The 26,610-nt window shown below is 39.6% G+C and overlaps 3 protein-coding genes across 5 annotated transcripts in view; 2 read left to right on the top strand and 1 right to left on the bottom strand.

The window, feature by feature from the left end:
* znf462 (zinc finger protein 462) overlaps positions 1-17,208 on the top strand; it is a 28,487-nt gene extending 11,279 nt beyond the window's left edge. The window contains 14 exon segments of the mRNA XM_055153256.1: positions 3,129-3,373; positions 3,779-5,348; positions 5,350-5,389; positions 5,391-8,909; positions 8,992-9,126; positions 9,980-10,386; positions 11,052-11,170; positions 11,287-11,484; positions 12,009-12,264; positions 12,335-12,480; positions 12,987-13,213; positions 13,693-13,996; positions 14,092-14,227; positions 14,783-17,208. Coding sequence (XP_055009231.1) covers positions 3,169-3,373; positions 3,779-5,348; positions 5,350-5,389; positions 5,391-8,909; positions 8,992-9,126; positions 9,980-10,386; positions 11,052-11,170; positions 11,287-11,484; positions 12,009-12,264; positions 12,335-12,480; positions 12,987-13,213; positions 13,693-13,996; positions 14,092-14,227; positions 14,783-14,996 — 7,476 coding nt within the window. The 5' untranslated portion in view covers positions 3,129-3,168 and the 3' untranslated portion in view covers positions 14,997-17,208.
* Positions 17,209-18,154: 946 nt separating this feature from the next.
* rad23b (RAD23 homolog B, nucleotide excision repair protein) lies at positions 18,155-22,038 on the top strand. 3 transcript variants are annotated; one of them, XM_055153259.1, is made up of 10 exons: positions 18,155-18,418; positions 19,144-19,222; positions 19,617-19,696; positions 19,773-19,927; positions 20,428-20,477; positions 20,584-20,711; positions 20,789-20,912; positions 21,266-21,393; positions 21,471-21,632; positions 21,710-22,038. In XM_055153259.1, the coding sequence occupies exons 1-10, from the start codon at positions 18,401-18,403 to the stop codon at positions 21,821-21,823; spliced, it is 1,038 nt and encodes a 345-aa protein (XP_055009234.1). In that variant the 5' UTR covers positions 18,155-18,400; the 3' UTR covers positions 21,824-22,038. The 3 variants fall into 3 exon arrangements, with proteins under 3 accessions (XP_055009234.1, XP_020780809.1, XP_055009235.1); XM_020925150.2 differs by having other exon boundaries at positions 18,163-18,395; XM_055153260.1 differs by lacking the exon at positions 18,155-18,418 and adding an exon at positions 18,761-18,821.
* A 451-nt stretch (positions 22,039-22,489) lies between these two features.
* Positions 22,490-26,087, bottom strand: klf4 (Kruppel-like factor 4). Its single transcript, XM_055153258.1, has 5 exons — positions 25,864-26,087; positions 25,660-25,771; positions 24,071-24,923; positions 23,582-23,752; positions 22,490-23,237 (listed from the first exon to the last, which is right to left on the bottom strand). The coding sequence occupies exons 1-5, from the start codon at positions 25,866-25,868 to the stop codon at positions 23,062-23,064; spliced, it is 1,317 nt and encodes a 438-aa protein (XP_055009233.1). The 5' UTR covers positions 25,869-26,087; the 3' UTR covers positions 22,490-23,061.
* Between the last annotated feature and the right edge of the window lie 523 nt (positions 26,088-26,610).

The raw sequence follows: 26,610 nt of genomic DNA, 5'->3' as shown, positions 1-26,610 counted from the left end.
TAATGTCTAATATTTTTGTAATTAAGAATAAATAACAGTTACAATTGTTATGTGTAATATCAAGCAACATTTGAATTGAACATGTGTACCCCATATCTAGGGATACAGATTTTACGTTTATGAAATGTTAAATCTAAATATAAACGTACTGTTCTATTAAGATTAAGATGTTCTACCTCTGGAATCTTTCTGAACTTTTAAGTGGTTTCTCTAAAATGTGGCCATACCAGCTTGTCAGATCTCAGAAGCTAAGCAAGGCTGGGCCTCGTTACAGCTTGGATGGGACACCACTGGGTTGACAATCGCAAAAAAAAAAACAAAAAAAACTGTTGGTGTGTCCTTAGGCAAGGCACTTCACCCACATTGCTTAATATGTAAGTAGTGTGTGTGTGAGTGACGGCTGTGATTGGAGGGGCCAATGGCGCAGCTGGGCTACAGTAGTAGCTTATCACCACCGGGTATGGAGTGAATGAATAATGATCTGTAAAAGCGCCTTTGTGACATATGTCTGTGAAAAGCGCTACATAAATTAAAACTTACTTAAAATCCTCTAAGATGCTGCTTAACTGCAGCTATTTTAGACTATACTCTTATAGCTGAATCGTTTGAATTGCTTTCTTCTATTTTTTGTATAAAAAATTATACGTGTATGGAATCACGCTATTGATTTTCAAACCTCATGCTAAGCGCAAAGTCACTGGATAAGGCTCACAGTTGTTTGTGTGTCTGACTAACTAGCCTACCTAACCTGACTAACTTGTCATGATTAGTCCTGGAGATGGCGCATGTCTATGGAGATTGCAAGTGAGTTTTACAGTTTTACAGCCTATGCCACACCAGTACTCAAGGGCACAAGGACAGAGGATGGTTATGACCATCTTTGTCCAATAGACCTTGCGAACAATCCTCTGTTTTATGTGCCTTTACATACATGATACCTAACCACTGTACTTAATTATCCAATGTATTGCATCCAATGTTAATATATTTTACCAAATATAGACTAGGTTTACGGGAAAATGCTAACGTCTGGATTCTTGAGTTATTTGCATCCAGTTGCTATTTCATGTGGCTATTTTAGACGGCAGATGGAAGGGTAAATCAGTGATCTTTTTAAGTTAAGGTGTTAGTCAAATCACGTGTTTGCTTTGTTTTAGTTTTAGTTTCGTATCATGGGGGTGATCTGTGATGCGGTTAGTTTGAATGGAACGTGCACTGCTGCAGACTTTATCCATGTGATTTTGTGTTGTGTTTATAACATGGCACAAATAATTAAAACGATTTAGCAAGTACATTTAAATGATGAAATGACTGTGTGAAAAGACTTCAGTTGTACCCATATTGAATATGAATTGAAAGTTCTGTTCTGTAGTAAACCCCAGATTGACGAAAACAAGCTAAACAAAAAACGCTTTAACAAATATGAATGTTTTCTTATACTATCATAAACATAGAAGTAACTAAATCAGTTCAGCTGTGATGGGTGGAGGCAGTAAGTGTTATTTTTACTCCAGTGATATTATTGCATTGCCATAGATGCATCTTCTTCTTGACAGATCAGAGAAGCATCTTCATTGTTTTCCTGTAAATGCATAATTGTTTCAAAATATTCAGCAACATGACAACATTGATTTTATCAGTAATAAGCAATGATCTTACTCCCCTTGTTATCCTGGATGAAGACAAGGACATGTATGTGTCCATGTAAGTAACAGATTGAACCTAGAATGGATTATTATTTTAATATACCAAGAAAGGCAGTTTTATAGATCGCATTCTTCTGGCTCACCATTGCTCTGGACTGGTCCAGCACTGCTCTTCAGCACAGCAGTGGATGGAAGATCACACCGAAGGAACAGGACAGTGAATGAACAATTAATTTTTTATAATTATAGTAAATATATCCTTTTTAAATGACAGTTTAGTCAACAGTGATTTTACGACAAGTATTTTTGTACCAGCAGTACTGTTAAATATAAGCCTAAAGTCAGTGTAACACATTTAGAATTAAGTTAAGTGCAACTTAGTGCAATCAGGCCATACCGGCTAGTCAAAGCCTGATCCTGTCAGATCTCTGTAGACCACAGTGGGGTGCCAGTCACAAAAAAATTGTCATTGTGTTCTTGCTGCGCTTCCTTCAGTCTGCCCCAGGGCAGCTGTGGCTACAATAGTAGCTTACCAACACTGGGTATGGAATGAATGAATAATGTAAATGTAATATAATAATGTAATGATCTGTAAAGTGTCTTTGTGACATATGTCTGTGATAACAGCTATATAAATTAGACAGTCTACTTCACCACTAGATATATTGCATCATGCTTTGACATTGATTGTCCAAAACTCTGTTGACCAGATCTTATTTTATAATTCTTCAGCAGCCCAATCAAAGGCTGGAGTAATTCAGAAAATTCATCTCTGTACTGATTCATTCAATCTCAGAACATTTGATATAATCTGACAAAAGAATAGTGCTGCTGTAAATACTGTGTTTGGGGCTGCTCTCCAGCTGTTGTGTATCCCAAGGTAATAAAAATGGGACAAATCTCTCCGTAATCCCCCCTCAGTCCCTTTATTGTTGTTCAAATGATGCAGCACTAAAATGAGATCTTCTTAGTATTCTGAACATCTAATGTGTCATTCAGGAGCACTACAGTTTCACACATTAATCATTTTAATGATGTTTCAATATCATTATCAATAATACTGTAAAACAGTGCAGATATTAGTGACATTTCAATCTGAAAGACAAAAGAAAACACAACCTAACCTTCTTTATTTATTTCATTGTCTTGCTGTTTCAGTTGACAAGATTTGTCATCCATTCCACACTTGATTATTCCCCTTTCACAGCTGGACGTGTCATTAATATTAATCATTTTAGATTACCATAGACCTTTTAGTTTTTTGTTTTTAAGATATCGATTCCACTAGAAAAAACTTATAATCAGAATTAAATATTGGCAATTTTCCCCATTTTTCAAAGCCTCTCAGTTGAAATTATGTGATGCCATCTTAGGTCTGAATCAAAAATATGCACGAAACAGTATATGTCTTTTGCTTTATATATACACACATGTTTGTTCTTCAGTGTCCTTAACCCTTGTTTTTTATTCTTCTATTTGCAGGTTTCCCTGATTTTCCAGGGAGTGCGCCCCCCTCCAAAAGATGGAGGTACTGCAGTGTGATAGCTGTGACTTCCGTGCCGAGTCATATGATGAGCTCAAGTCCCACATTCAGGAAGTGCACACGGCTTTTCTGCAACCGGCTGATGCTGACGAGTCAGACTCTGTGAAGGAGGAGGAAGAAGAGGAGGAAGAGGAACATGAGGATAAGGATGAAACAGATTATGCCCCTCCTAAATCTGGACCCAGTATGTCAAATACAAATTAAATGCCTTCTCCTGCTTTACATGAATGTAACAAACAAAAAATAAATGAAACATGATTTTAACGGTTATGTATTAAATCAACATAAAATCTGTTTTCATTTTGTATTAGCCTTGTCAGTTGACAATTAAATTACCCTACCTTTTTATAGAATAGGGTTCTTTTTCTTTGCACCAATCATGTACATAGTATATTTATTATTATTATTATTATTATTATTAATTCCATGTGCATAGATGTCATTTATTCTTCATGACAAATTATTAGGTTCTGTTTATTGTAGTAGTATTAAGTAGTTATATTGCTGTAATGTTTTTGTTACTGTGATGTGTCATATATAACAAATGTCATTTTATATCAAACTAATGTGAATTTTTGTTTTGTTTTAGGCCCTTCTGCAGATAGTTCCAACCATGTACCACCAAAGCAGACCGCTGAATCCCTGCTGCCATTTTTCCAATGCAAGTTCTGTGTCCGTTATTTCCGGTCCAAGTCCTTCCTAAAAAATCACACCAAAAAAGTGCACAATGTGATAGAGGATGATTCCGATGACTCTAGTGTATCCTCTGAGGCATCAACCCAACCCAGCAGCAATGTAATGCACGACCAGTCGAAAGTGCATTCCTGCAAGTATTGCTCATATAAGACTCCACGCAAAGCAAGGTTGCTAAAACACCAAATGATGTATCACAACAAAGAAGCCAACTCATCAGAAAATGTGGAACCCAGTGAGGATTCTAATCAATCTGCAAAAAGCATGTTTGCATGTGAATGGTGCACTTTTCAGACAGATCAGAAAAACAGCTGGACTAATCATGTGGTGAAGGAACATAGTGACAAGGTCAAGATAATTGCAGATCTGGAGGATGAAGAGAGAGATGTCTCACCAAGGCAACACGTCCCCTCCTCTGGCAATAGCCCAAACATGAGTTCCCCGGAGGAAAGTCTTGGACAAACATCAGAAAAAAAGCTGGAGAAGCCTGCTGCAGAGATTTCCTCCTTTCAATATGCTCAAATCAGTGCTGCCACACCAAATAGCACTGGTTCTTCAATTGTGTCAAAGAATTTCACATCAGGAGACATGTCTAAAAACATGTCTGAAATAGACAATGAGGAAGAATCTTGTAGCAGCTTAGAGGATGATGAAGATGATGATGAGGAGCTGGGTGACACAGATGATCCGAGTTATACAGGGACACTGTCTGCAGACATGAAGCTGTTGTTATCTGAGGAGGACAGTAAACTAATGGAAACTAAAGGAGTGCCGTTCAGAAAATACATGAACAGGTTCCAGTGTCCATTTTGCTCTTTCCTCACCATGCACCGGAGGAGCATATCTCGTCATATTGAAAATATCCATCTGTCAGGTAAAGCAACAGTATACAAATGTGACGAATGTCCTTTTATTTCCACTAGTCCACTAAAGTTGGGCACCCACAAGCAGACGCACTTGTCTTCACAGTGTGAGACTTTAGATTTAACTGGGGAGAGTCCAGAACATGCAAATGACAGTGGCTCAGAGCCAGTCAATGGAAATAATTTAAGCTTGAAAGTAAATGGTAAACCGTTAACCAGCACACCCAACAACCAGCAAAACCCGTATCGCTGCACACTGTGCAGTTTCTCCACAACAACTCTGAAGGGCCTCAGGGTTCACCAGCAGCATAAGCATTCATACTGTGATGATTTAGATCCTTCTGTATTCGATGGTCAGCTCAGTGACCAGCCTGAGGATTCAAACACTTCCCCAATGTTGCTACAAAAGGCTCAGACCTCAATTTTAGGACTTGCAACTAAAAAACCCTTGGTAACAGGGAAAAGAGCCAGAAAGTCCATTAATGACTTGCCTTTGGATTTGTCCTCTGTAAAGAAAAGAACTAGAATTGATGAAATTGCCAGCAACCTTCAGAGTAAAATCAGCCAAAGCCAGCAAGACTTGGTCATAAATCTGGATGACTTATGATGAAGACATGGGGGGAAATCATAGTAACGCTGATATAGAGGGGCAGAAACCATGATGGTCAAAATGTTGTTTTTGCCTATAGTGCACAGCTGCAAGAACAGGACTCGGCACTCACTCATGAGAGTGGACGACTGGGAAAGAGGAAGAGCAACCCTAAATCCAAGCACCGGAGCATTCCTATCTCTCTCACACTGTCTGATGATAGTGAAAACACTTCTGTAAATGCTGGTGACACTATTCAAGACAACAGTGACTTTACAGACGAATCTGGAAATACGCGCTTCTACTGTAAACACTGTGACTATCATAATAAATCAGCACGTAGTGTCAGCACCCACTACCAGAGAATGCATCCTTACATTAAATTTAGCTTTAAGTACATTCTAGATCCAGAGGATCAAAGTGCAGTTTTCCGTTGTTTAGAGTGTTACATTGAGTATACAAATTATAATGATTTGCACCAACATTATATGGATCATCATCCTGAAGCTAGTAATGTTCTCAACTTTAACCAACCCAATCTAGTGTACATGTGTCGCTTCTGTTCTTATACAAGCCCAAATGTTCGCAGCCTCATGCCCCATTACCAAAGAATGCACCCGACTGTCAAGATCAATAATGCTATGATTTTTTCCAGCTATTATGTGGAGCAACCTCACAAACCAGGTGAATCACAAACCCTGAGGGAAATATTGAACTCTGGGCCCAAGAGTTTGAATTCAGCAACTTCAAGTGTGAGGTCCAGCTCAAGTCCATTGGCCAAAAGTGGCTCCAAGTCCCCTGACACCTGCACTGAAATAGAGGCCATTACAGAAGTTGGCAATGGTAGTGTTGTTGTATATGACTGCGACGTATGTTCTTTTGCCAGCCCTAACATGCATTCTGTTTTGGTTCATTACCAAAAGAAGCATCCAGAACAAAAAGCATCTTATTTCCGGATCCAAAAGAATATGAAGGTAATTTCAGTAGATCAGTCTCAACCCACTGTCAACTCCTTGCATTCAAGTGTAGCTTCACCTTCAAAACCATCTGTGAGTGCAATCGCTTCTTATGGTTCTGATGAAGACATGTTCTACTGTAAACATTGTGTCTATAGCAATAGGTCTGTAGTGGGGGTTTTGGTCCATTACCAAAAGCGACACCCAGAGGTTAAAGTGACAGCTAAATATATTAAAAATGGCCCCCCGACCCAGGGCTTGATGAAGTTAATGGATGAGTTACAAATTGCAGCTCCTAAACAATTCTTAAAGCAAATTCAAAATAGCCGACAAGACGAGTCAAACCCTAATGGAGGGAGCGGTGATAAAGATGAGCTGTTCTTTTGCCAACATTGTGATTATGGTAACCGCTCTGTGAAAGGAGTGCTCATTCACTACCAGAAAAAACATAAGGAGACCAAGGCTAGTGCAGATCTTGTGCGTCGCCACACTGCAGTAGTCCGGAGTCAGCGTGAGCGTGCTCAGATGGTCCAGTCCAGCAGTGTATCTGTAGTCACCCCGGCCCCACCTGACCCTGACACAGGCACACCTCTGCGCTCCCTAAAGTGTAGACATTGCCTCTATACGTCACCTTATGTTTATGCTCTCAAGAAGCATTTGAAGAAGGAGCATCCTACTGTGAAAGCCACAGCTATGACTATTTTACACTGGGCCTACCAAGATGGCATATTAGAGGCTGGTTACCATTGCGAGTGGTGCATCTACTCGCATGCGGAACCTCAAGGGCTTCTGGTCCACTACCAAAAACGACATCCCGAGCATAATGTTGATTATGCATATATGGCTAGCAAACTGTGGGCAGGGCCAGAGACACAAACGGGTGGCAATGTAGAAACAAAACATTACAAATGTAGAGACTGTGCATTTGAGGCTTGCACTATATGGGATATCACCAGTCACTATCAGGCCATCCATCCATGGGTAATCAAGGGAGACCAGTCCGTACTATTGGATATAATTCAAGGAACTGATTCAGTCGAGAAGGCTCACCTGTCTCTCTCCAGAGATGAGCCCTCTTTTGACTGTCAGCCTATTGAGGATGACAGTCCTCTGGTGATTGCCACACCTCCTCGAGAAAGTAACCCACATCCAGTGCACCCACGCCTTTCCATCTCTACCAACTCATACCAGTGCACTGTCTGTCTGTCTGAATACAACAGCCTCCATGGCCTCCTCACTCACTATGGGAAGAAGCACCCTGGCATGAAAGTGAAAGCTGCAGATTTTGCACAGGAAGCTGACATTAACCCCAGTTCTGTGTATAAATGCAGACACTGTCCATATGTAAACTCTCGTATCCACGGAGTGCTCACCCACTATCAAAAAAGACACCCACTGGTTAAAGTCACCGCAGAGGACTTTGCTGATGATATTGAACAAATTACTGATTTAATGGATGGAGACGATAAATGCAAAACTCAAAGACAAGGCTTTGGTGCTTACAGGTGCAAGATGTGTTCTTACACACACGGAACACTAGAAAAACTTAAAATTCACTATGAGAAATGCCATAACCAGTCTGTTACTGACATCTTCTCTCCCTCATTAACAACTTTCTCAAATAAAGATGCTGAACTAGTTGCTGAATGTAGTGCCACTAATTCAGCTGGTGCTTCTCTAGTCCAGGAAGCAGGTGAAGTAGACTTTGGTGTTTCTCGACCCCCAGTAACCAAAACAGAGAAACATGCTGTATTTAAGTGTCAACTCTGCAAATACTTTTGCTCGACTCGGAAAGGCATCGCTAGGCACTACCGTATCAAACACAACAATGTCCGAGCTCAGCCAGAGGGGAAAAACAATGTGTTCAAGTGTGCCCTGTGCTCATACACCAACCCAATACGCAAAGGCCTGGCAGCACACTACCAGAAGCGTCATGACATTGATGCTTACTATACTCACTGTTTAGCAGCTTCAAAGACCATGACTGAAAAACCGAACAAAGTTATAGCACCTTCACCCTCAGAAGGGGATAACACAGAAATGACTGAAGAAATACGCTTGGCTGTAGAGCAGCGGAAATGTTCCCTTTGTGCTTTTCAAGCTTTTAGCAGAAAGAGCATTGTTTCACACTACATCAAACGCCACCCTGGTGTCTTTCCCAAAAAACAACAAACTAGCAAGCTCGGACGCTATTTTACTATAATTTATGCCAAAGATAATGAGCAAAATGAAAATGGTGGATTGCAAGAGGAACAAAAAGATGACATAGAAATGCCCCTTGATGACAAAGTGGACAATGATGATGAGACACTGCCTTTCAAGTGCTCCAAATGCTTCCGGTTGTCATTTAGCTGTGGTGAGATGCTTTCTATGCACTACAATGATCACCATGGAAACGACTTGAAGAGAGACTTCGGAGTGACGCCTGGTCCCGGGGAGGAGGATGAGGTGTACAAGTGTTCTCACTGTGATCTAAGTTTTTTGAGTCTGGAAACTCTTGCAAAACATCTAGTAAGTCACAATGAAGATTTTCAAAAGAGGGCCATGAGACAAGAGAGGAGGAGGCAGCTTCTGAATAGAGTAAAGACGACACCAACTTCAGATGTTAAAGATGAGAAAGTGAGTGCAGGTTAATTATTAGTTCTGGCATTTATTGCACTCAATAATGTTTTGGTTAAAACTGTATTTGTTTTGTGCACAGGAAATTCTCGAAAGTAACACTCCTATTGGATACAGGTGTAACTTTTGTACTGAGGTGCACACCACTCTCCGAGCCATTTGCAACCATCTCCGGAAGCATGTGCAGTATGGAGAAGCTAAAGAAGGGCATGTCAAGGTAACTTTGTTTAATCATTTTTCCTTATCTATCTAAGTGCTGTTTGTATCATTGTGTTTTATCAAAGAATATAACTCTGTGACTGCCTGGGTTCAATATCTTGTATATTGAAAAGGAAAACCTCTGTTTGGGTGTGTTAGTTGTGCTCTTGAAGTGCAGAGGATGCAAATACACGTAGAGGCTAGTGGGCCATTTCTTTTTATTTCTACTGAGCTTGCAAGTGAGGCAACAGACCAAACATTTCTCCAGAATAAAGCCATTAGACAAACAATTAAACATGCAGCTAACACAATTTTAATTAAACAAAACAAAAAATCATTAATAGGAATAATGAAGGAAAATTCTAGAACATACAATCTTCTACATATCAACGGAAGCATTCAATGTTGATTTGTATAGCACAGATTTTGTTGTTCACAATGAGATTTTATTTTTCAGTAGCTGTGATGAACAGGCTGACAGTGCAGTAAGGGCAGACCAAATGGCAAGGTTGGGCCAGTGGATGCGGCACCTTATTTATGACTTCATGAAGTGCAGGGTCAGGTCCTTCCACAAAAAGTATTATCTTCCTTCAGGCAATAAAAAGTCACAGGGATTGTCTGTCCAATACAGCTTCACTGACATGCAAGTTTCGATGAAACAGGGCAACCCTACCGTCTTTTTTATGTTTTATGTTACTTATTCTTTACTATTCTCATTTGCCCAACTGTTATTTTAAGTTTGTTTTTTTTATTAGTTTTTTGTTTTTTTTCCCCCCTAGAATATAATTGGATTAGCAAACAAATGTAATATAAACAATTGGAAACTAAATATCTTTCACTGATAATCTAATTTGAACTTTTCATTTTTCTAGCAGGAGGTGAGCGAAGTACCCTTGACCATGCCTCAGAACCTCACCAATGGAGATGTGGAAGAAGAATCCATGGATTCTAATGGCATCCAGGGTCCACTTGACATGAGTCCAACAATGATTGCTACAAGTCCTGATGAAGGCCTGGCTGATCCAGAAGAAGCGCAGAGTGTGGGTGTTGGGGGCAGGTCAGCGGCGCTGGTGGCTGCTGCCCGGGCTGTGGTCTCTGGGGCACAGGTGAAGCAGCGACTATCATCAGGAGGTCACCCATGTGCCCAGTGCGACAGGGTCTTCATGTCCATGCAGGGGCTTCGCTCACACGAGAGGAGCCACATGGCCATGGCTATGTTCAGCAAAGAGGACAAGTACAGCTGCCAGTACTGCCAGTTTGCCTCACCATTTAGACACAAGTAAGTCTAAACTTAATAAAATGTAAACTACATGTATACTACACTGTGGCCCTTTGCATTTCAGACATGCCCATCATCTGTTTCTACTTCTACACAGTTACTATTGAACTGTGCAGTGGTAAAAAAAAAAAAAAAAGTAGTTTCATTTCAAAATAAAATTTAGTTTGTTTTTTTCTCGAACATCAGGCCAAACATTCAGATAGCTTGATTTGTTTTATCCATCACATATTGTCTACATCTCCTCTTAGCACCCAGGTGTAATCCCTTTACTGTATGTGCTTTGACCCAGAAAGAAGACACATTCCTGTGCCACCTCCAAAGCTAGCATTATAAACACTGTCCCCATAGGCACTCCCACATTCACTCACACCAGGGGATTGTGGTTAGATGAGTTCACTCCATGGCTCCTAGTTCTGTAGTCATTGGAAATGGGCCGCTGTTGTTTGTGAGGTAAACTAAATAAGCTGTAAGATGTCCTGGGAACCCCACTGTTGGAATCATCAAAGTGGAAGGAGTAGTGTAAAGCTCTCCTCTGCTCTACTCTTACTATTTTTGTGATTTATCTACCATGCTTTGGTCCCCATTTCATTCAGTTTTTTTCTTCTGCTGTTATTCTCCTATCTCCTTTTCTCCGTTTCCTGTTGTGTGTTGCATCTCATTGGCAGTCTGGACAGACACGTGCAGTCACACCATGGGCACCACAAGCCCTTCAAGTGCAAGCTTTGTCCCTTTAAATCTGCCTACATGAATCGTTTGAAGAGCCACCTGCAGAAGGCACATACAGGTAAAGGAGTATGTAAATAATGCAATAATGACATCCTTGCCCACTCATTCTAAATCTGTTTAAATGAACTTATTTATAATCGATACTTAAAAGTAATTTGTGCCCCACTCATTCAGGTGAGCAGCACATGTACAAGTGCCTATCGTGTCCATTCTCTTCGACAACTATCAGCCAGCTGAAGGAGCACTCACAAAGGGACCATGGAGAGACACTGACTCTTCCCAAACTCAGGGCCGCCACTCAGGCTGCCCACATCAGCCTGAAGCCTCGGCTGACCTCCGCTTCAGAGCAGAGCCCACAACCTACCACAGACGGTACAGCATCCTGCTGCCATCATAGTGAATACTGCACTGTATTATTTCATGCTAGTGTTTGTATATTTTGAAATACAGTTCTTAAAAATGTCAATTATTAAAATATAATTATTCATGGTGTTACTGCTATATTGTGTGGGGTTTCACACAAACCACACAAACTATGGTTGGTTTCCTGACAATCATCTCTGACAGGGACCTACCTGCTCTTAAGCAAAAACACTAAATAACGTATATGCCACTATAGTTGTAGAGAAGCTTTCAAATGTAGTTTGTGTCATACATGTTGTGGTTAATAAAGTACTTATTAGTTTGTTGTGATCAGATAGTTTTGCTAGATTCACTGTCATCTGTCATCCTCACCCATTTCTATAATTATTGTCAGACTCAAGATCTTGTTGCATTCAGACCCAAAGTGCATGTAACCTTTATCTGCAGAAAATTGCACCCCAATGTAAATAAAATGTCTTATGCTGAGTTATGGAATAAAAGAAAAGTGGATTAAACTTGGATTGTACCCTCAGAGCCTACGTATTTGGAGCCTGCGGATGTTCGTCAGCAGCTCAGTCAGTACCAGCTGGCCTCCCGCAGTCAAATGTCTTCCGGCTTGGCACCTGGTGGTTCTTCAGCAAGTGACCATCGGCCAGAAGGCATCTACACATGTGAATACTGTGAGTTCAGCTCTGGCTATATACAGAGCGTGCGCCGTCACTACCGAGACCGCCACGGTGGACAGAAGCTTTTCAAATGCAAGGATTGCCACTTTTTCACCTGCAATAAGTAAGGACACACAAGTTTGATTTTAAATTTGGTGTTGCAGACAAATCTAATATTAAATTGTTATCCTTAGAAATACCCTTGCTAAGCATGCTGAGGCTGGTCATAACAACAATAACACTGTACCTGAAGAACCCCTTAAAGACCTGCGCTGCCCACTCTGTCTCTACCACACCAAAAACAAGAGCAATATGATTGACCACATTGTCCTGCATAGAGGTACGTAGTGACTAAGCAAACACATGTAATTAGGTATTTAATAATATAATAGTAATTATGTATCTGTAAAACTTCCCAGAGATGAAACACATTCTAGTCCCTATTAGGGTTGTCATACTAAAGCTGAAAATGAAAAATTACATGGAAAAAATTACTGTATCTGAATAGTTTTTAAGTCTTAAGCTGGTTGAGCTAGTATAAGACCAGTATAAGAGAAAACTGGGTGACTATTTTGGATTGGAGACAGAGCCCCCACCAGACAGTCTTAAATAAATATCTTTATTGTATTCCATTGTTGTGGCATGGTCCTTGCTAGTGAATATAATTGCAGTATCAAAATTGAGTGCTGTCAAACTATGAAATATACATTTAGAAGCTTGAACTACAACATAACCCTGATGCACAACAACAATGTATATAGAATAATGCAATCATCTCCTTTTAATTTATGGTGAATTGAAAAAAAGTTTATTAATCTCCTTTCCCTCTGTCTTGTCCTCTGTCAGAAGAGCGTGTGGCCCCGTTGGAGGTGAGCAGGTCCAAGCTGTCGCGTCACCTTCAGGGCCTGGTGTTTCGCTGCCACAAATGCACTTTCACATGCTCCAGTGACCAGGCCCTGCAGATGCACTTACAGAAGCACGAGGCCGAAATCAAGCCGTACCAGTGCCAACTCTGTTACTATGACAGCAGCCGGAAGAGCCAACTGGAGGAGCATCTCCGCCTGGAGCACAAAGTCAGTCTATTTTCAAAATTTCATTATACGTTCAACAAAGTATTATAGACCTGAGTTATAGTTTATGTCATTTATGTCACTTCATCACATGCACCACTTCCTTCCTGTGGTGCAAGTTAAAGACGTACTGAATATTTGGTCATTTCCCCTCGGTTAAGTACGTAAAGTGTGATAAATGTAAGAAGCATGTAGAGTAACTAAATGCTGATAAACTATATAAATACCAAATCAGAAGCCTTTTTTGACAAATTTAGGCTATTCTGCAACAAGCTGATAAAATATGCTTCCAGAATTCCAATGGAGGTTATTTTCTATTGACGCTTTAATATATTGTCAAGGATATGCCACCCGGGGAACAATCTGTTTTTGTTTTCATCTTAGATAATGTGAATTCAATGGGTCTTTAATCATTGTTTACAGTGGTATACAATTCTCAGTGCCAAAGAATATGTCCTTAACCACTCTGTTCTTGTCTTCAGGTCATTCGTAACTTTGAGCTGATGGGTAGGGTGAATCTAGACCAACTGGAGCTGATCAAAGAACAAGGTAGCAGTGCAGAGGAGGAAGAGGACCCTGAGGTCATGGAAACAGTGGAGGATGGAAAAAATGTCACTGATGATGAAGATGAACTCATGGAGGACACTGACGGAGAAGATTTAAAAGAGACAGGCGGTGACGAAGGGATGGATGATAATTCTCAAGAGGAGGAGAATGGAGAAGCTGAGGACGAAGAACAGAAAGAAGAATTGAAGAAGGAAATTGCAGAAAAATCCATTGTTCAAGGTACAGAAAGAATTATGAAAGACACATTTTAGGAAGAATGATTTTTTAAATATATTTATTTGTCTTGTTTTTTTTGGGGTTTTTTTTTTACACAGAAGTTCTCGCATCTCCTACTAGTAGTAGTGGCACTGGGCTGAGCAGTGAGGCAGGAAATCGTCTTCCTTGTGAGTTCTGTGGCCGCTGCTTTACCAATAGCTCTGAATGGGAGCGGCATGTTCTACGCCATGGCATGTGAGTATTTTCAACCAAGTTACTATTACTAATTACTACAAAATACACACATATTCATATGCTGTACAAAGTTAAAATATTGATGATGTTAAAATGTTCCAAATATTAAGTGCTATGTCAATTTATGTCAATAATGGAACATAACATATTGACATAGATTGACATTGACAATGTATCAACATTTTCAACATTTTCACAAATTATTATTATTATTATTGTGCACTACCTTCTTGTCCAATGGAAATTGATGAGATAATGAGATAATCTACCACCTTTCACTATGGTGGACAGCAGTGACATAATTGTGTGGCATTTGCAACTTTCTCATCAGCTCATCTCTATTTCCTTGAAGTAATTAAATACATTTTCTGTCATTTGCCATTTCTTCAGCTGTTTTCTTCTAGTGTTGTACTTGTTGTACAATGAATTAGTTCACGCCTCATTTAGGTGTACATGTATCCTATATACCTAAATGTTCTACATAGCACATGAAGGTAGCATTATTTAGAGGTGGAACATGCTTATATGTGAATTTTTCATTTTCATTATTTGCAGGGTGGTTAACAGCAGTACAATAGACACCAGCAGCAGCTCGGCAATAGAAGCTCCATCTTCCATGCCCTCCTCAGTGTTACCAGAGTCTGGATTAGACCTGTCCAGCAACAACAAAGAGGAAGAGGACCTCAGTAATGCACCACCACCAAGTCCAAGCCAATGTGTCGAGGACAAAGAAATGCTCAACACCAAAAATGATCAACAGTTTGGGTAAAGACAGAATGGCCTCTTGGATGAATGTGTTAGTTATAGTGATAGGTAGGAGCTGATGTTAAAATAGGACGTTAAAGAAAACAAATTACTTCTGTTGAGTTCACTCATTAATAGGTTTAGTGTTACACATACTGTTGTGTTAGATAGTGCTGAATAAAAAGCAATCTAGCCTTTGTTCTGTAGAGCAAACATATTGGTTATGCATCACAAAGCAACAGTGCAGATGCCCTATAAAATTTTGGAAGGAGTCAATTTTTCTTAAATGATGCACCTTTTATCCTTGCCCCATTAACCAAATCTAGGTGTATGGTAAACCTTTAAACTATGTAACAGCATTTATACATGTGGCCCAATTCAAACAACCTTTCTTTATTTGTTTTCATTCGCTTAATGTGTAATGTGTAGTTTTCACAATAGTAGGAGTTGCACCTTAACTATTTTAGAAAAATTATTTTCATTTGTAGATTACAGTTGCCACCATTTTTGTAGCAAATTGCTATATGATAAAACCTTAACATTATACTACGTATAAGATACGCCTTCACCTTGTGGCACCCTTTAAATCTTACAATATTATATTATTGTGCTATTTTCTTATCCTTTTAAATGACCTCTGTTAACAATGATCAGTTGAGCAGCATATAGGCAGTTGATTGGCATTAGATGGTTTAATTGAACTGGAGAAAACTGCGTACCACTGTTTAACCTGCAACTGTGACACTATTAAAAAATATTAAAAATAAAATAATCTGGCCCCAACTGTAATGGCTCACTGCTGAATCAAGAGCAGAAGTGCCTTGAACTTAAAGTGTTTAGAAATATGGAAATTTAAATGTGGCTTTAAAACAATTTGTGAAATTATTCCCAACAAGACAATCTATAAGCAATGGTTTCATTTTGGCTGTTAATGAGTGCGATCTTACAAATTTTCAATTAAATAGCATTGAACATCTTGTGCCCATAAAACATTTTAGGAAACATAATTTAGTTCCACAGTAAATTTTGTAATTTAAAATGTCATTAACTTTTGTTTTATTTCAGAACAAATGTTACCTGAATTTATATGATGTTGTCATAATTGATATTGACAAAAAGGCAAAGATTGTATTTTAGGATGTTGCTGCTTGAATGCCCTGAAGCCTTATTGAAAATCAGCCCATTTACAAATTGTTGATTGGGTGGAATTGGATGTGTGAATGGTAAGTTTAGAGAAGTCTTATTTTCCCCCAAAATTAGAATTATGATCAAGCGTGCTAACATAGAACAGGTCGTAGAATAAGAGGGTTCAGTTGGTGTTACTGTCTTGTTCAACAAACCTCATTTTCAGTGTTTGGTTTGTGCTTTTTCAGGATGGTTTTACTAACCCTCAATGCTCTTAAAACAACATAGAATACAAAATATGATGGAAAAGCTTTGGACCTTTCTGAAGCATTATGCTGTTCTTCAATCACTGGTTAAATACCCCTTTTGTACTGTAAAACAATTAGTGTGATCAGATAACAGCGATGTACAATATTTAGAGATACAATGTTGTTTTTAGACCAATTGAAATAATAGCATTTTACATCTAAATTACATTATTCATGAGATTTCACTTTCTCATGACAAGAATGTGTTAATTTACTATTGTGTCTATAAAGGTTGTTTGTTCCTTTTACTGGCCATCATTAACAGGTAGTTCTGTAGCATCTCCTTGTACTCCTCAGATCATGCTACCTGTCAGACAGGTAGAATGCTGAATAATATATAGTTCTTTTGTTATACATTTCTGGACCAGCTTGTAGCTTTTCAAAGTAACTATGTTGTATAAATAAGCTTGGTGAAGAAGCTTGTCACTTAGTCTGATCCAGGACATTTATTTAAACCAATCTGGTGACAATGCTGCCAGACCAAATGGTTGTTGAGTGATCATTACAATAGAAGAATGACTCTGAATCCCCAAAGTGAAGCCTCTTCTGATAACACACTGGATATTTGTACATAAAGTTTTGTTTGTTTATGCATTTCTCTTTGCAGACTGTTGTCTCCCTAGTTTGACATTAGAATTGCTCCTTCTTGCCTTTATTCCCATATCAATCTGATTACCTGATGGTGGGTTGTGATGTTGCCTAGAATGATTGTTTACAATTTTATTCCATTTATCTCTGGATATTCTGTAAATATTGTAATTCATTGTCTTTTTTAACTTGATAATAAAGTTATCAAATAACAAATGGGCTTTATATTGATCACTTACTTGGTTTGGTCCTGTTCTTGTTCTTGGTGCAGTCCAGGTATAATTGTGTGTCTGTGTCCAAGAGTGAAAGCATCACTGTCTTTGCTAACAGTTCTACATATGTAGGCATATTTTAGGCCACTGTACAGAGTAAGTCAGCAAGACAGCAATGAGAGTCAAGGCCTGTGCAGTGTTTCCTTTGCTTCTCAGGGTGCTGGCTTCAATGTTCACATGTTGTCAAGGAATGCAAGTTTTCATTCCTTAAAAATATCTCCTAGGCACCTGGATGTGACTCACTACATTTGAAGGGGTGATGGCAGACTGACGACCCCTGGGGACTGGAGCAAAAGACACAGTGAGGGGGGAGAGAGGAGCAAAGAAGGACACTGCTGCCGACTGGAGCTGCATAAGGAATGCTTGATGAGTGTGTACTTGGGTTAAGGCAGGCAAGAGCACTGCTCCTGAAGTAATAGCTGAATGACTGAGAGAAGGGCAGAATAGAGATGAGGGACACAGTAACTGCAATAAATAAATTTACAGTTCACTTGTTGAGATGTAAAATATTGCACAAATAGGCCAAACATTGTCAAACACGGTCATAGCCACTTATTGTACATAATGCATTTGTATATTTGCACGTTAGTACAAGGCCAAACATCCTTGTCAGAGCCTAATCTCGTGAAATCTCAGAAGCTCAGCAGGGCTTGGCCTGGTTAGTACTTGGATGGAATACCAGGTGCCACAGTGGGGCGCCAGTAACAAAAAATCTCGTTGTGTTCTTAGGCAAGGCACTTTCCCCACATTGCCTAATATGAATGAGCGCCTGGAACGCTTTGAGACATTATTATGATGATGATGATTATTATTATTATTATTATTTTGCTGTTATTATTTTGCTGTTATTATTATTATTATTATTATTATTAAGGATAATAAGAATATCATAAAGTTCTCTCGATGGGAGGTGGCGCTCTAGTTTAGTTTTCACTGTAAAGCGACGAGGAAAGCACAAACAGTGATGGCAGCTGTCAGCTTGAAATGCTAAAGCGAAAACAGCTACATTTTTGGCGATTTGACCTTTCTCTTTTTAAATAGTTATATATCACTAAGACGGGCAAAATGTTAATAACTTTCAGAACCCTGCAGCAGCAAACCTTCAAAATCGAGATCGATGAAAAGGAGTCGGTAAGATGCACATGATCAAACTGGTGTGTGAGTTGTCAGAAGCTAACGCATTGAAGTTTTGAGCTTACGTCAAATTAATTTCATTTAATAACAGTTTTATGAGATGGCTGTATTAGCTTTTTCTGTTATTAAAAAAAAACACTTGAAATGTTAGTCGGGTGCCTGCGGTCCAGCCAACAATGTTTAAGTGCATTAAAAGTGACAGAAGTTAGCTTTTGTCTTAAACATCCAAGTTGTAAGGGACGTGATTAGCGTTATTTGACCTAACGTTTGTAAAGTATGTCCGCCTGTTGTTTGTGGATAAAGTGAAGTGCGCGTGTGTAGTTTGCACTGTCATGTTGCTCCTTCTTTAACTGTTTGCAGTTAGATTTATGCCAACACGCTGTAGCCTTTACGTATGTTAGCTAAGTCAGAAAGAGCAGTGAGGTACAATTACGGCTTTCTCCACTATAGTAACACTCTCGGCTTTAAGACTTTAATTAAACGACAAGAATCAGAATTACTTGAAAGTTATGGGCATATATTTCATGTTTTACTTTCGATATAATTCAACCAGCTTGTTAATGTTAGCTATGTGTTAGCTAGAAGTGATGAGTCATATCTGTAAACATTCACCCTCAAAGCTTAGGTTAAGCTTTAGCTAGCTAGCTATGTCAAAGTTCAGTTTTCGTCTTTCAAACAGTTAGCTATATTAGTAGTAAATGTGTCTTTTTCTTTTGTTTTGTGTGCGTGTATGTGTTTACTCCAGGTTAAAGCCCTAAAAGAAAAGATTGAACAAGAAAAAGGGAAGGACTTTCCCGTGGCTGGGCAGAAATTAATATACGCAGGTATGATTTGACATTAACACACACTAAATTTAAACATATAAACGGGAAACAATTTTCTAACTTTTCATCAGATTCTTTGTAGAAACAAACTTCTAAAGTGCTGGGTTTCAGATTGCATCACTACATTCTAGGGCTAGGCCAGTAATGTTATTGGGGAGGGGGCAGCTAAAATGAATGTTGCAAAAATGCAGAAATTATCGGGTTTAACAATGTGAATTTACATTTTGAATATTTCATGAAAGTACAGTTTAATAAACTGACTCTTCCCTCATCTGGAGATCACATTAAAGACCCTGAAAACCACATAGGACATGACCTAGGCTGTTTATTTGTTTATTAAAAAGTATTTGTGGTTTATAGTATTTGTACTGTGTTTTGTTACTATTTCCTTTAGGTAGAATCCTTACAGATGACATGCCACTTACAGAATGCAAGATTGATGAAAAGAGCTTTGTAGTTGTCATGGTGACAAAGGTTGGACGAAACAGCAGTGTTGTTTGCCTTTGGTGTATGTTCATGTCTGTAATATATACTACTATATTTTTCCTAGCCTAAGGCAGTGACCTCAGATCCAAAGTCTTCCACAACTGCCCCTGCAGCAACAGCTCCAGAGCCTCCTGCCCCATCATCCTCAACCTCTGACAGTTCATCTAATGACACAAAATCAGAGGAGAAAGAGCTTTCATCTAGTTCAACCCCTGAAAGGTAAATGGTAAATGGTCACATTTTTCTATAGCGCTTTTCCACCTTCAAGGCACTCAAAGCGCTTTACAACAAGGAACCACTCACCCATTCACACACACATTCACACACCAGTGTACGCAGACACTGTGGGCAAGGTGGCTTAAGTGTCTTGCCCAAGGAGACAACGACAGCATTCATCTGTGGGAGCTGGAATCACATCAGTCAACCTGTGGGTCAGTGGATCTGACCGCTCAACCTGTGATGTTTTATGTCGAGAGCTGGAATCAAACCACCAACCTTCAGATCAGTGGGCGAATGCTCTACCAACTGAGCTACTGCCGCATAGGAGTGGGCTACAGTATATGACAAAAATGAATCCTGACTACTGTACTAATATTGCTCCATCACAATTTTTGGGTGAATTGTAATGGTCCATTGAGGATTAGAAATGACTGATTCTCGATCTTGGTTAAAATTGGTGTGGTGTACCATTCATTTTTTCTTTGTTTCCTGTGCACTAGCGCTGATTCGTCAAGCACAAGCCTAATTAATGAAGCAGTTTCATCCTTAGGTAAGTAAGATTTGCGCTTTTGTAAATGATTGGTTCTCTACAATGCAAGATGATTTATTTATTAAGCAAGCTATTTGCCGTGTTTTGTCTTTTCTCTTTCCTTTAGTGACTGGTCCCTCTTATGATGCTATGGTGACAGAGATGATGTTAATGGGGTATGAAAGGGAGCAGGTGGTAGCAGCTTTAAGAGCCAGCTTTAACAACCCAGACCGAGCTGTGGAGTACCTTCTCACAGTAAGAATAGATGTCTGAGAAAAAATTTGCCTTCACTGTATTACAGTGATATATACAGCTTGGCATTTGTTTTTCAGGGTATTCCTGGCATTGACCAGGGACAGGCCACCGCACCTGAGGCTACATTACCGTCAGTAAGAAGGGACACTGCACCTCCAAGTGCTCCTGCTAACACTGTCTCGTCCCCAAGTGCTACAGGAGGCAAGTACCAATTTCATGTGAAGGTTCTGTTGTTGTTGGTGTGGTCCATTGTGCAGCCACTGTGCACTATAAATTATACATAGATTATATTTATGTAATAAATAATAAGATAAACTTAACAGTATCTCATAGTTCATCAAGTTTGCCTCATAAATTCTGATTAAACAATTGGTGTATGTGTGTTGGTTAAAAGTTGATGGCAAATCATCACAAGCACCTCTCCAGAAACTATCTAGAGCCTTTAGTCTGCCGAATCCTTGTTTAGAGGAACCCTGGGTCAAAAGTGTGCCCTCCTAAGATTGTACCTGTATAGGTGCTTGTTTACGCTCATGTATGCCTTCATGCTCTTTCAGGCAATCCACTGGATTTCCTGCGAACCCAGCCTCAGTTCCATACTATGCGGCAGCTGATACAGGGGAATGCATCTTTGCTTCCAGCTCTTCTACAGGAGATAGGCAGAGAAAACCCTGACCTTTTGCAGGTATACTTATGAAGTTAATACTATTCCCAAATATTCTCTGAATTCATTAACTCTGTTTTAAAATGTTATCAATATAGGAGATCAGCAACCACCAACAGGAATTTATCCAAATGCTGAATGAACCAAACCCAGGGTCAGTGTCAACTGCAGGTGATGGAGCTGGGTCTGGGCGAGCCGGCAATACAGGTGGTCAAAACTACATTCAGATCACACCACAAGAGAAGGAAGCCATTGAGAGGGTAAAAGCAGCATTTTTTTTTCTTTTTAGACTAACAAAAGAATACTTGTCTCTCATATTTTTGTCATCCTATTCTAGCTAAAAGCCCTTGGATTTCCAGAGGGTCTTGTTGTTCAAGCCTACTTTGCTTGTGAAAAGAATGAAAACTTGGCCGCAAATTTCCTTTTACAACAGAATTTTGATGAAGATTGAGAAGCCACATAAACTCTTTATATCCTGTTTGATTGTCCAATTTGGAATACTGATTAAGTGTCTACAATAGGTTTCTTTTAGTTAAATGTTTTATTCACTTTGATACTCTTATCTTAGCATTCAGTGAGACGTTTGTTTGGCAGTATTCAAGATTTATGAATTATTTTTCATGTTTACTTCTAAGATGAACAAAAATAAAAACTGTTTATTGACAATATATAGTTTCTTTGTTTCCTAACACCAGCATAACGAACAACCACTGACAAATATTGACATGATTAAAAAAAAAAAAAAAAAAAAAAAACTGCGTATAACCCGTTTGACCTACAGGGGGCATTAAAGACCTGCAGTTCTAGTAGAATTTGGCCACAAAAGCTATTGAGAGTACCAAAATAGTGCAGTTCATATTTCAAAGTCAAACGGCACAATAAAGTTTAAAATGTACATGAAAGCAATTTTATCTAAGACAATCAATAAACTATTAAAAAAAAATCCTATATTTATAGTGGGACTGAAGAAATAAAAATGCTCAATGGCAATTCATTGTAAATGATATCTACATTTTTATTAAACTAACTTAAAAAACATGAGCATTTTTTTTTTTTTTACAAATGTACAAATTTTGGTTTATATTACATATTTTGGCTATAAACAAAAAGCTTTGTTCAGAGTTCAATACAAAAATATGCACGTCTTATACAAATTATTGCACTTACCAAATGCAGTGCATTGATGATTGCCATCTTTACTGACTGCAAGGGTCAAAACATGGCACTTGAAGTTTTCACCCTTTGTCTTTTTCTTTGGTACCTTTTCAACTCCTTTGTAGTCACTGAGCACCATTCAATATAAATAATATTGTACCTGAAATTAATAGCATTGCAGGTAGAACATATATAAATACATAGATTTATTTCATACAGTGTGAGTCTTTATTGGTGTGTGCTGGTAGAAGGCCACTGGAGATGCTGGATGTTCCAGTTTCATTGACAAAATACATTTCCATTCTCAGTTGGTGGCACCTGGTTATCCAAGTTTTGTCATTTAAAATAAAGAAATTCCAGTTTGGTCCCTTTGGTGAACCTTTCTCAATGCGTCTGAAAGTTTATGTCTTGTGTGATAATTTTTTAATTTCAGCTGTGAAATCACAGCCCGTCTTGTTACTTCTGCCGCCTAGGCATTTTTGGTTTTGTTCACCTTGTTTCCCTGTATATCTGCCATGCAGATGCAGTCAAGAGTCATAAATGTCTCTTCATGTGAAGAGCCAGGTGGTCTGACCTAGAGAAAGCCCGGTCACATTTCTGGCACTGGAAAGGCCGGTGGCCTGTGTGCTTTCTGTAGTGGCGGGTCAGTTCATCAGAACGTGCAAATTTCCAGCCGCAGCCCTCCCAGTCGCAGTGGTATGGCTTCTCGCCTTTAGAGGAAACAAAACACACATGAACCGTTAAATGTCGGCTTCCATTTTGAAAGAGCCAAAAAAGAGGTCTATCCTGTCCTGCAGCTCATATAGAAAGGCCAGTGTAATCTGCCTATGGTTTGTGTTTGAGCAGGGATCAGTATCAACCTGTTTGACTGCACCTGCTAAACAACACCTAACCCCCACCTCCCCCACCTGTTACAGACTCTAGTACAATGTGCTGCTACATCCGTTAATAAACACTGGTCTCTTGTATTATTATAGCTGCCTTCAAATAGCCTGTTACTGAATTAACCAGGCACCATACCAGAACCAGAGGTTTGAAAGCCATAGTTCCATACCTGTGTGTGTTCGGTGATGTGCTTTGAGATGAGAGCTTTTTGTGTAGGTCTTCCCACAGCCAATGTAGTCACAAGTGTGTGTGGCTACTCTCTTCCTCGGCCAGGAGCGTCGGCCACGCTTGGGCTTAGGTTCTTCTGGTAGACAGTCACCTCCAGAAACCATGTGAGGATCTGTAGAAATAACAAATAAGATCAAGTACATAAAAAGATACATGTTACAGTAAACATATTCAAATTATTATCATGTTAAAACTTTAGATTTCTATTACCCAATTAAAAATAAAAACAAAGCAGGTTTGCTTTTAATATGATCTAAAATAGATGTTACTTTACTTTTAACTTTAGTTCATCACTTGTTAGGTGTGTTTAGAAAGAATGGTCATAGAATTACTATCACTATTATCGGTGTAGTTAACATTGTATTAAAGGTTTATTAAAACATCCTGACATGATATATTATATTGAGTAAGTAAGTGATAACTAACTTACCCTGGTAGGCTAGTGCAGAAGTTTGGGGGTACGAGGGAAATCCTTGTGTTGGGCTCTGGTGGTGGTACCCTTGAGGAGCTAGGGGTATCTGTGAGTGTTGGTGCCTGTTCAGAGGATGGTCTGGGGACAGGGATGAGGAGGAAGACAACCTGCTACCTGTCACTGATCTCGCACCACCAGGGAAGCCATGGAGGTCCAGGTGTCCAGGGCGTTGCTGCTGGCTACTCCTGCCTTGAGAATTCACCCCTGCCAGGTGAAGGTCCATGGGTTGTGACATGGTGCAGTTGTTTGGGTTCTCTTGTTTTATCCTCTGGCACGAAAAATTGGACGGAGAAGTGCGCAAAGGGTCCGTGATTGAGTTAACACAAGCTTTGCTAACACTGATCCCTTGACTATACTCCCCTGTGTCTATTGTAGTTTTCACCACAAACTTGCCATGAAGGCTGGTGGGGTGAAGGTACGCTGGGTCTAGATCCGGTCTCATGAGTTCAGCCACAAATCCACCGGAGGGTGAGACATCATTGATGTCTGGAATGGTGTAGAGCAGTTCTGTTGTGGCCTGAGGAGAGGGGAGTGGGTACGGAGAAGAGAAAGGTCTGGGAGAAGGAGACAGGGCCTGGGCTGAAGTGCAGGCCAGGGCGTCCTCCTGCTGCAGCTGCTGCTGTTGCTGCTGCTGCTGCTGCTGTAAGAGTGAGTTAGAGAGTATGAAGTCGTAGTCCAGGTCCAGGTCTGGCTCTGGGTCCTTCTTGGACATGCTGCTGGGGCTGGAGGCAGTAGGGGTGTCTGGATCGGAGCAAATGGTTCCAGTTGGCACGCAGGATATCTTAAGTTGGGACAACTCCTCCTTCCATCTCTAGAGAAAGGTACAAAGATATACATTTTAGCTTAGTCATAGCTTTGTGTGTTATAGTAGTGAGTATGCCTATTTGAATCCCAAGGTAAATATTTACTAATGTACAAAAGGAACAAATGACCATGTGAAAATGTGTACAGTTCTTTTAAGTAGCTGTCTAAGGCTGCATTCACACTGGTTTAGTCCTGGCCTAAGATTAGTCCAGAATTTAAATTAGAAATTTTGATGTGATCTATGTGTAAGTGTAAACACACCCAAAGGTAAGGTAATGTGTACTTAATTTGAGGTTTGGACAGTGAATTACTTGAATTTATTATTATTATTATTATTATTACTTATTTATTTTTGTGAAATGCTCCTTCTGTATCACAGAAGTTTTAGAACTTTGTTATAAGCTTAGTGTGCCACTGTGTTAAAAAAAAAAAAAAAAAAAAAAAAATTCTAATCTAATAGGCTAGAACTGGCCACTATGACAAAAACAAAATCCAAACTGCGGTTGCTAAAGAACATGTGTAGTAAATGCACAACAGGCCTGAATGCGTTTTCTGGGGTGACAGTGCGCAGTAGCTGTCCCATGTGCACAAAGTACTGGCTCCTGGGAGCGCACTGTCTGTCCGCTTAATGCCCACAGTAACGCTGTGGCAACGAAGTTAAAATAAATAACTACTAACTAAGTTTTTTTGTTTGTTTTTTTAACTTTTTATATAAGAATTTATTGTGAAAATGCAATACTCACTAAATTGGCACTTTCCAAGAATTCTGTCTTGATTGTGGGGCAGCTGGCAAACGTTGAAATTGACGGCAGTAGCGTGCCGCCTAACGCCATCTCGACGTCATTTGGAGGCTGCCTGGAATAAAATCAATGTTATATCCCTCTGAGGAAATCCAGGTCGGTCCACAAGAAATGCCCAAATAATGGAAAGTTGTGCTCGATCCACACCTCATCAATGAATATTTCCCTTGGTCTGGTATTGAAAGTGACTGAAAAATGAATGGTTCGCAGTTCCAAGTTTTCCAAGTTTCTTTTGTCTAAACTCTGTCCCCGAACATGCTGGTGCTGGGTGGGCTGTGAGAGGTGTGTGCGGGGAAGACAGAGCGGCGTCGCACGGGGGAATCCCTCGCGCCTGTTGCCACGCAGAGACCGGCAGCGTCAAATGCGCGTACGCCGGGACTCTATCCTTTAAATGCTGAAAGCGCTTGAAATGGGAACGCCCCACGTTTCCTTGGAAACAGTCTCAGGAGAAAAACACACCAGAGTAAGTACTAGGGAGTGTGCGCGCGAGAGGGCGCACGTGGAGGAGAGTGCGCAGACTGAGAGCGCATGGTGCAAGGTTTGTTTGTAGCTATTGGTAGCAACCGTAGGCCTACCTGTTATTCATGAAAAACGTGGGCGAGAGAAGCTCACCTCTATTCCATACAAGTGGGTTTGCCTGTTGTGTGTGAATACCTCCATAATAATCTGTATAGTAAAAGTAAAAAAAAAAAAAATAAATAATAAAAATAAATAATAATAAAATAATAATAATAATAATAATAATAATAATAATAATAATATGTACTTACATTACTCAAAGAAAGGAGATAAATGTGGATACAATTGACTCGAAAGTGAGCAAACACTAGAATTGAAAATTCCACCAGAATAAGCGCATTTTACGTAGCACCAGTTTTACATGTATCACTGTTT

Source organism: Boleophthalmus pectinirostris, unplaced genomic scaffold (genome assembly GCF_026225935.1).
Source record: "Boleophthalmus pectinirostris isolate CB_2022bp ecotype Guang Dong unplaced genomic scaffold, ASM2622593v1 HiC_scaffold_18, whole genome shotgun sequence".
Lineage (NCBI taxonomy): Eukaryota > Metazoa > Chordata > Actinopteri > Gobiiformes > Gobiidae > Boleophthalmus > Boleophthalmus pectinirostris.
Note: the sequence above shows the minus strand (reverse complement) of the source record. Positions and strands in the feature narration are given on the sequence as shown.

Bases quoted from the DNA above. Each gene is read 5' to 3' on its own strand.
- rad23b (XM_020925150.2), top strand. From the start codon at position 18,330: ATGTTAATAACTTTCAGAACCCTGCAGCAGCAAACCTTCAAAATCGAG. The intron at 19,697-19,772 runs GTTGGACGAAAC...TATTTTTCCTAG, and splicing joins TAGTTGTCATGGTGACAAAG to CCTAAGGCAGTGACCTCAGA. The intron at 20,478-20,583 runs GTAAGTAAGATT...TCTTTCCTTTAG, and splicing joins TGAAGCAGTTTCATCCTTAG to TGACTGGTCCCTCTTATGAT.
- klf4 (XM_055153258.1), bottom strand. The intron at 23,753-24,070 runs GTAAGTTAGTTA...TTATTTCTACAG, and splicing joins TTCTGCACTAGCCTACCAGG to ATCCTCACATGGTTTCTGGA. The intron at 23,238-23,581 runs GTATGGAACTAT...TTTCCTCTAAAG, and splicing joins ACATCACCGAACACACACAG to GCGAGAAGCCATACCACTGC.